Source organism: Colias eurytheme, chromosome 22 (assembly GCF_061535395.1).
Source record: "Colias eurytheme isolate Ceu_HAF_F1 chromosome 22, ilColEury1 Martin Lab GWU primary, whole genome shotgun sequence".
Lineage (NCBI taxonomy): Eukaryota > Metazoa > Arthropoda > Insecta > Lepidoptera > Pieridae > Colias > Colias eurytheme.
This window is the reverse complement of record NC_143001.1, coordinates 2,338,527-2,349,168: the sequence shown is the minus strand read 5'-3', so window position 1 is coordinate 2,349,168 and position 10,642 is coordinate 2,338,527. Positions and strand designations below refer to the sequence as shown.

The window sequence follows — 10,642 nt, the reverse complement described above, 5'->3', positions numbered from 1 at the left end:
TATAAATAGCTTGTCATTTGTCAAATATAATTAAACAAGAGTAAACAAATTAATAACTAATTTAAATGAACTTAGTTAATCTTTATAAATATCGATAATATTTGTAGTTTTTAGCAACGGATATGAATTATGAAATTATGAATTTGAATGTTTGTTGTTATTTTTCGTAATTGACGTGTGCTGTCAAAACCAGGAGGCAGCTGGCAGGAATAACCAATCAACGTAATTCAATACAATGCGTTTCCTTTAACGCAAACAGCTAATACTGGGCTATAGGGAATATTAGGGGAATATGCATGAAACTCGAATCTGTGTAACTTGAATCACAATATAACTTTATTTAGTATTTAAATTAAATTAGTTTTTTATGCTTTCTTGTACTCGATTTATTTAAATATTTTAGAAATTCAAGGTAGACCATACTCCGTGTCTGATAGTAGATATATTATTTATTTGAATAAATAAAATTGTACATCCCGGTATTTAAATAACCTTCGTAATTTAAGCATCAGCTCATCCAAAAATTTGTTCAATTAAAGAGAGGAAAATATATTTACAACCTACGTTTTCAGACATAATTCTAAGGGTAGAATTAAGAATTTAATGTAGAACGATTAAAGTTATTTTTATTCGCATTTCATTCGAGAGCGTGCTAATTTATCTTAGTCATTTAAGTATATTTATGTCAATTTTTAATCTGTACGTATTTTACCTCATTTGACAAATGACACTCCGCTGAATTGGCAACACTGGTTGTTCGAAAATTTGACATTTGTCATTTACGTAGTAACTAATACTTAATCTGTGTCATTTGCGCTCTGGCGTTTGTGCTGTCGGCTGTGTGCATTTTGTAATTGTAAAGTCGTCCTTTGTAAATTAATTATTATTTTCGAAAACTTGTCATTTAAATGATACTTTGGTGTGTGATCATGTGCTTTTATTAATAAGAATTACAATTATAAATTCCTATTGGCGATTATTTAGAAATAAAATATAGTTACAGAAACTTTGAAAGAAAAATATCGCAGTTTTTCAAAATTTATCAAATATTAATTACAAAATGAGTACGGAATATGAAAAGAAGATATCCGAACTGGAAAAGAAAATAAAGCAATTCCCGAATTTTCCGAAAGAAGGGATTTTATTTTGGTAAGTTTAAAAGTAATGTGTTACTATTTTAGGTTATAAATATAATGTATCAAAAAATTTAATGCGCAACCAATTTAAGCTTGCATGCGTCAAAATTACTTGCGTCAAAATAATAATTGTTTTATTCATGCAATTTAAGCTTATAGTATATTTAACTTTTTATAACTCATATCATGTGATTTCTTTCAGGGACATATTCTCCGCGATTTCAGACGGCGCGGCATGTAAGTTATTACAAGGACTTCTAATAGAAACGATAAAGACGAAATTCCCACAAGCAGAAGCGGTAGTGGGTTTGGAATCCAGAGGTTTTCTGTTTTCCTTCTCAGTTGCTGCAGAATTGGGTAAGCTCATAATCTATACTAATATTATTTATATGTATGTATGTGTGTATGGTTTTCATGCATAAACTACTGAACCGATTATAATGAAATTTAGCACACATATAGAGGGTAACTTGGATTAACACATAGGATAGGTTTTATCCCGGAAATCCCACGGGAACGGGAACTATGCGGGTTTTGCTTTGAAAACGCGGGAGAAGACGCGGGCGAAAAGCTAGTATAATCTAATGTTATACAACTGAAGTCTAGCAATGGTTGAAAATATAAACCCCTACTTAATATTATAAATGTGAATATACATTTGTTTGCTACATCATACATAAACTATGAAAGCAATCTGGATGAAATTTGGTACAGAGATAGCTTAAGACCTGAAAAAGTATAATGCAACAAACAATAGTACAATTCATTACCTCAAGTTGAAGGTTAGATATTTTGTTTGGTTTAACCTTGAACCATTTTTTTGTTGAACTGGTTTTTTTTATGTTAATGGTTATGTCAACACAATGGCAATTATTTCAAAGTCAAATAACTTTATTACAATTCATTCTAACTAATAATATTTCAAATTTTAGAATACACAAATGTATTAAAAAGATTCTTACTTAAGAAAATTTTTAATGAGTTGAGACCAAATTCCTCAATATCCTATATTACTGAGATTTTAAAATAAATCTGTACATTATTTATTTACTATGTTGTGTTATAGGTATAGGATGCTTACCAGTTAGAAAGAAAGGCAAACTACCTGGTGATGTCATTTCGTACAAATATGATTTGGAATATGGATCGGTAAGTTTCATTTCATTACTTTTAAGTTAAAATTTAAAAAATATATACTTTTTGTTCTATGCTAAGTTTAAAATTTAAAAATTATATACTTTTTGTTTTATGCGATTATCCCAGAATATATTACTTGTATAATATGATAAAATTCACATGTGTTATTATTATTGCTATTTTTCACCTTTAGTTTTTGAGATTATAAACATATTTTATTATTATCTATAAAAATATTGAATAAGATAACATTGATTCTGAGTAAGCTGTTGATTTATAATATACTAGCAATGCCCTGCGGTTTCACCCGCATAGATAGCGATATTGTGACAGTGAAAAGTCTACTATAGGTCGGACTATAGGTTTAATTTTTCATCACGTGAAAATCACCTTTACCCCGTCCCGCACTACGGCCTGCTTGAACAGTATACCTACTATTTTCTGTAGATTGACACTTTTAAAAATTCGTTATATCTTTTGAATGGAATATCCAATTCTTTTCATTTAAAAAGTATTTTGCTGGTATTGAAACAGTCTATAATAAAACATCATTTAATGGGATAAGGATTAATATATGTGTTAAAGCGTGGTTGTATTACGTAATTAAATACTGATATAATACTTTTTAGACATCTTGACTCGACCAAAGTCGGTACAAGAATGACTCGCAACTGCAGACGACCGTTATTTATAGGACGACTATTCGAGTGGCGTGACTGTGTGAGTCAGCGCAGGTGTTATTTGTGTTGTTTTGATCGTTATTTTGAATATGACATGTAATATTATTATTATTTGATAATTAAATGATTATTAATACTTTTATCCATTTGATTATTATTAAAATAATTAATTAAGTTCGTCAATTGATTTACTTTTAAAATATAATTTTATCTTTAAATTAAACGCGCTAACACGGCCATTCTGAAAAAAGCTCGTGCTCTGAGCGGTAATTCAAAACTCAAAATATCAATAATATAATTCACTTCAGCTGGTGACATTCCGACTTGTATTAAGTAGTACATTATATTCAAATTATTTGTTTATTTGTCCAGTTGTCAGGCTAAACCACTGTCTGGATCCATACTGACAAGTGACAATCAGTTTATTATTATTTTCCGCCCAGTTGTAAGACTAAGTCACAGAAAACCCGTACAGACAAGTGGCATTCAATTCTATTATTATTTGCCCAGTTGCCAGCCTAAGTCACAGAAGACCCGAACAGACAAGTGGCATCCGATTATATTATTTGCCCAGTTGTAAGACTAAGTTACAGAAGACCCGTTCAGACAAGTGGCATTCAATTGTATTATTATCTGCCCAGTTGTCAGACTAAGTCACAGAAGACCCGTACAGACAAGTGGCATTCGATTGTATTATTATCTGCCCAGTTGTCAGACTAAGTCACAGAAGACCCGTTCAGACAAGTGGCATTCGATTGTATTATTATCTGCCCAGTTGTCAGACTAAGTCACAGAAGACCCGTACAGACAAGTGGCAGTCGATTATCATAATTAGTTTCCATTACCGCTAACACGGTCATCTAAATTTGGCTTTGGTACTATTTTTACACGTACATAGGACACAATAGTAGTCTAGCAATTGCTTGTACTTTTCGCTTCATAGCAATCATTGTCTAGTATTATTGTGATTTACATAGGATTCGATAGCTCAACGAATTTTTCCAGCTGCGAACAGTGGCTTCTGTATCTCATCTGTATCTCAACTCTCAAGTGATAACCATAAGTCCTGGAACATAATTAAAAGTTAAAACACAAGTTATATCCGGCTTGGCCATAGTAAAACAATAACACAAAACGTCCTCGTACGTTCATTTGAAATGAGTACGGTAATTTATCTCGTGATGTCAAAACACAAACATAACCGCTCGGCCAAACTGACCTTATAGAACACCATCACATCCATACGATGAACTCAAACTCAAATATTGATTTATTCAACTGGACTTCGCTTAGAAGCGTTTTTCAATCGTCAAAATATAGAAAAATAATAATTTATCAACATAATAGCTTACACTGGGCGCCATCGAAGGCACCACATTGGATTCAAATTCCCTGCGATCAAAAACTTATTATTTGTGACATAAGCACGTCGTTCGCTTACCACAATTAAAGGCTCAAATATCCTGGACAACCGCCCGGATTGCACATCACATTATAATATTGATGAACTACATTACCGTTACAATATTCTACAATTTACTTCACACAACGCACAAGAAAACACACATTGTGCGAGTTCCTTCATCAGGGATTGTTTACTTGAAATCAATTCAATCCAATTTTTCGTAGATTGAAGTCCACAGTGGTATAATGTCATGATGGTGACAGTGACAGTTGCATACTGTCACGTAGTATGATGGAAGAATTTGTGCCAGCCTGTCAGGATTCCGAGTAAGGGCTGGTTCATCTTCTACTTCTGATGTTAAAGCGTGGTTGTATTACGTAATTAAATACTGATATAATACTTTTTAGACATCTTGACTCGACCAAAGTCGGTACAAGAATGACTCGCAACTGCAGACGACCGTTATTTATAGGACGACTATTCGAGTGGCGTGACTGTGTGAGTCAGCGCAGGTGTTATTTGTGTTGTTTTGATCGTTATTTTGAATATGACATGTAATATTATTATTATTTGATAATTAAATGATTATTAATACTTTTATCCATTTGATTATTATTAAAATAATTAATTAAGTTCGTCAATTGATTTACTTTTAAAATATAATTTTATCTTTAAATTAAACGCGCTAACATATGTGTATGGATAACATGGTTTGATTACTGTCGGCACTTCTATTTACTTTGAAAACGTAAAAAAGTTGTTGTAGTAACATAACTACTGAAGATGGACATATGGTATCGCGGACTTTCTTGTAGATATTGATCCATTCTATAATACCGTAGAACATTTTTTTGTTCTATCTTCAATAGATTCCGCAGCGCACGCGATGACAGGAGTTTTATTGAGGAATTTTTTACACTTTGGGTTGCATTATTGCATTTTTGGTGAGGATCTCTAATTTTTTTGAAAATGAAATATAGCCTATGTTGCTCAGTAAAGATGCAGCTTTCTAATGGTGAAAGAATTTTTGAAATCGGTCCAGTAGTTTATGCGTGAAAACCATACATACATACATACATACTTACATACATACTTACAAACTTTTCCTCTTTATAATATTAGTATAGACAAATAATCAGTTACATCTATAAAGTAAAATTTATAAATTGGCTTACAATATCAGCCAAGATATTTAAGATTTGAACAGATTTTAAACGCTATTTATATAGTTATTATACTAATATTATAAAGCTGAAGCGTTTCTTTGAACATGCTAATCTCAGGAACTATTGGTCCAATTCAAAAAAATTCTTTCGGTGTTAGATAGCCCATTCATCAAGGAAGGCTATAGGCTATAAATTATATCGTCTCGCTTATACGATCAGGAGCGGAGCACTGCGGGTAAAACCGCGGAGCACAGCTAGTTCATTATATTATTTACCTGACATTAAAATCTTTAATTTCTAAATGTATAATACTCTCGTAAAAAACACTAGAAAATACTAATATCAACCAAATGAATTATTAGTTAATTAGTATTAATAGGTATAGTTCACTGGGTTATCTATTAATTAACATAATGTAGTTATCCATACTAATATTATAAATGCGAAAGTAACTCTGTCTGTCTGTCTGTTACTCAATCACGCCTTAACTACTGAACCAATTTGCATGAAATTTGGTATACTTAGAGATATTTTGATACCCGAGAAAGGACATAGGCTACTTTTTACCCCGGGACATAGGATAGGTTTTATCCCGGAAATAACGGGAACTATGCGGGTTTTTCTTTGAATGCGCGGGCGATGCCGCGGGTGGAAAGCTAGTAGTTTATATAAGGTAATGTAAACAATATACAATTTAAGATAAACTTATCAATCTTGCATCATATTATTTGAACTCTGATGAATATTGTGTTGCAATTATTATCTCACTAAATGGGCTAATGGGTCTTATATTATTACTTGAATGTACCAAAAATGTGATTTGTAGTTTTGTTACAATGAGGAATGGAGGGAATTAAACATTACATATTGTAATTCAGTGCAATGTCTTCTCTATCATATTGTAAAATCTACCCTGGATCATACTTTTCAATATGAGAATCCTGCTTCACTAGCTAACGAGTGACCTATCATGTATTATATTATTACGGTAATACCTAGTGAAATAAAAAAAAAGCGTGTGTGCCAAGCACACATGTCAGAAGTGAAACTTTGGCAAGATTTAAAGATACGAAAATCGTCGCCTTACTCCATGACGTGACGGTATTTCCATGACGTGACGGTATTGCCAAGACGTGTCCTTGAAATTTTAATCTCAATGCACCGAAGTTTTAATTCTAAGGCTATGTTTTTTAGTTTTCACTTATAAATTGTTATTAGGTACCTATCTGTTAGTGTAAACATAGATCTCTTATTTTTTCTGGTTAATAATGATTAGATCATTTTGTAAAAGAAAAAACAACTTAAAAATAGAAACAAAATATCATTGTATCATCATCAGTGTATAGACATATCGATAAAATACAAAAAGATAGGGATTCCTCTGATAATACAATCTTAAAATTATCTTTTCCAAAACCTATTGTGATTTTTGTAATCGGTTGCTACGAAAACTAAAAAGCCAATAGATACCACAAGTATAGTTTGTGAATTAATTTAAATTATATAAGTAGACCAAAAAGGCTATTGAGGATAAAAATGCTAATTAGACAGTGCGCGCACGAGCAACTTTGTCTCCGCAACTATTTTGTCTCCGCAACTATTTTGTCTCTCCACCCATGGGCTAGTATGAAAGTGCGCGCACGTAGCAACGCAACTCCCCATACAAATTGATGGGAGAGACAAAATAGTTGCGGAGACAAAGTTGCTCGTGCGCGCTCGCTCTAAATATCTGACAATGAATTGTGGTCATGGTAAAAGGTCCACATGCAAAGAATTTATAAGTTTTTCGATTGATAATCACTTCAGTCTCCTATGGGGTGCCTCAAGGCAGTTTATTAGGACCCACATTTCGTAACTGTTTTCGTTATTATAAAATTTGTAATTGTATATGCAGACGATACTGAACTTGAAAGACACGGAAGTTGAGATTCATAATATTCTTTGATTTGTAGAATACGAAGATAAGAGACTGAAGTGGGTGTCCTTACTTATCGCGCATAGTTATTACTAAGTACTTACTAGAATAACGTGCAAACATACATACTTTATTTTATCTTAAAAGCTATACATATAATATTATATTTTTACCTACAGACTACAGAGAAGTTGTTTTTCTATCAATTTTTATCTCAATCTGCTCAGTAGTTTGCTTGTATTGATAATCACGAGTTCAAATTGTCCCACTAAAATATCTAGATAATATTTATGTTATCTTTTAATAGGTATATATGTCACGGCTAAAGGTAGGTGAGAACATAAACTTAAGATTAGCCGGCTAAACTTAGGTTTATTTTCGACGAGGTGTTAATGTTAGTTTGTTCTATCTTTAGCCGGCTAAACTTAAGTGTAACCGCAGGCCCGTGGCTAAAAATGTCGGGGTGGGTAGATTTGGTTAGCGCCGGGCCGGTGGAGGGCTTGAGGGGCCCGCACAGTGCCAGAAAACACTCGCCCTGTTCCTTACATGTATTATAGTAACCAAATCTACCCACCCCGACTCAGGGCAGAAAGCTGGTGGCTAGGTTAGGTTAGGTTAGAACTCTTAAGACCCGCACGAGCCGAGCGAGCGCAGCGAGCGTGCTGCGGCAGCAGCCGGCGAAGTGCCAGAAAACACTCGCCCTGTTCCTTACATGTATTATAGTAACCAAATCTACCCACCCCGACATTTTTAGCCACGGGCCTGCGGTTACACTTAAGTTTAGCCGGCTAAAGATAGAACAAACTAACATTAACACCTCGTCGAAAATAAACCTAAGTTTAGCCGGCTAATCTTAAGTTTATGTTCTCACCTACCTTTAGCCGTAACATATACATAAATCTCGTGTCACAATGTTTGTCCTCAATGGACTCCTAAACCACTTATCCGATTATAATAAAATTCGCACACCATGTGCAGTTCGATCCAACTTGAGAGATAGGATAGTTTAAACATGTAGGTACCACGGGCGAAGCCGGGGCGGACCGCTAGTTGGTATATAATTAATATATGTATTACTTTCTCATTCCAGGACACGGTAGAAATACAAAAGGACTCAATAAAACCGGGTTTAAAGTGCGTCATAGTGGACGATTTGATAGCCACAGGAGGTTCATTGAACGCAGCCATACAACTTCTAACAAACTGCGGTGCGAATGTCGTCGGATGTCTTATTGTTATGGAGTTAGAGTCGTTGAAAGGACGAAAGAACATAACGAAAGATATACCTATACATACTCTTATCAAATATGATTGATTGTAAAATAATGTTTTGTACAAAAAGCCTATAAAAGACATGATGTATTTTTTGACAAGTTGCATTTTTTTGTTTGAAAAAAGGTTGACGTATTTTTTTTATCATACACGGGTTCGGTTTTTGATGATTTTTAAATGTGATACAATTTTTGAAGTGAAACTTCTTTATCGGGGTTAGACGAAAATTTAGTGTAACATTTTTGCGTTACGCCGTACGCGTGACATTTTTGCGTTACGCCGTACTCGTGACATTTTTGCGTTACGCATTACGGAGTAGGGATAGCGTATCGTTTTAACTTACGTCCTACCACTTTACTTAAACTATATAACTCGAATTTTTTGGCGTCTCCCTTGGTCTTTTGAACTACCGCAGGAGCGGAGCGAGCGAAGCGAGCGAGTCGCGGTAGTGGCCGGCGTAAATATTCAAATAGGTATCGAGGAGCGAAGCGACGAGCATCTTAGGTTAACTTTTGAACTACCGCACGAGCCGAGCGAGCGAAGCGAGCGAGTTGCAGCAGCGGCTGGTATAAATATTTAAATAGGTAGCGAGGAGCGAAGCGACGAGCGTGTTAGACTAACGTATTTCTGTAATATTGTATACAAGCTGTGCCGCGCGGTTTCACCCGCGTGGCTCCGCTCGTGTTGGTCTTAGAGTGATAATATATAGCCTATATTACTCGTGGATAATGTAGGTTTCGAATGGTGAAAGAATTTTTAAAATCGGTCCAGTAGTTTATGAGTCTATTCATTACAATCAAACAAACAAACAAACAAACAAAGTTTTCCTCTTTATTATATTAGTGTAGATAGTAAATTATTTTTTGAAAAATAAGGTCATAAAGAAGTTTCACTTCTTACGTGTGTACTCTAGTACACGCACACATTTTTTTTTTTTTATGTTCAGGCTATTAAAATAAGAAAAATTATTCAGAAATGGCGTTTAAAGTTGTGTGTTGGTTTTTATTTGTTTATAAAAATGGTCATAAAAAATAAGCGGTATTTAATTTTAAGTTAGTTATTATATTGAATTAACGAAGATTAAATTATACTTTGTGCTGTCAAAATGACATTTCACGCATCGGCCGAAAGTTCATAAGTTTTATATGTTATAGTTTTTGTAAATTCATACATTTTGCATTAATAATAGAACACATATATTATGGATTGTAGATATTAAAATGTTAGTATGTTATGTTCAAAGTGCAAAAGTCTTATTATTTTTATTGAAATTAAGACTAAATTTGACATTATTTAAATAATCTTATGTGCACAAATGAATATTGCTCTATAGTTGTTTTGACGATTTTACAAAAAAATTATTGAGGACATATTATTTTGAAAAATTAAATATAGTTTGACACAATAAATTGTAGTATTTAAGTAATCAGAATACATCACAAGCATTTTAGTGAAATAATTATAAAAACATAGAAGAATTTTAATCATCTACGTTAATATTATTTGTCTCAATTTGTATACAATGATGGGTTTTAATATTTGTTTATTGATTTGATTTTGTTTAAATATAGGCATACTACACAGTATTATCAGAACATCGAAACCAAATTGTTATATCTATAAGTAATATACATATCCTACCAATTACATATAAAATATAACAACAAGAAAACCATAGAATAAACGATAAATATAAGAACATCTATTGTCTATGCTCCGTTACTCCAAATATTATTTAAAACTTTTAAAAGATATTATATAATTAACTATTACAAACTCGGCTATCTGTTAATATTTTTGCAAAAACTTCATACTTACCGTTTTTACTTTACCATATATAGTTTTTCACATATTTTTGGCGGCAATTTTGACACCTCCACTATTGAAAAAAAAAAAAATTCAACAATTTTTAGCACAATAAAACAAAATAT

At 33.0% G+C, this 10,642-nt stretch overlaps 1 protein-coding gene across 1 annotated transcript; it reads left to right on the top strand.

Moving 5' to 3' along the window:
• Positions 1 to 860: 860 nt before the first annotated feature.
• Aprt (adenine phosphoribosyltransferase) lies at positions 861 to 8,888 on the top strand. The gene is made up of 5 exons (XM_090114989.1): positions 861 to 919; positions 1,004 to 1,149; positions 1,339 to 1,493; positions 2,203 to 2,285; positions 8,530 to 8,888. The coding sequence occupies exons 2-5, from the start codon at positions 1,061 to 1,063 to the stop codon at positions 8,752 to 8,754; spliced, it is 552 nt and encodes a 183-aa protein (XP_089971115.1). The 5' UTR covers positions 861 to 919; positions 1,004 to 1,060; the 3' UTR covers positions 8,755 to 8,888.
• Positions 8,889 to 10,642: the final 1,754 nt, after the last annotated feature.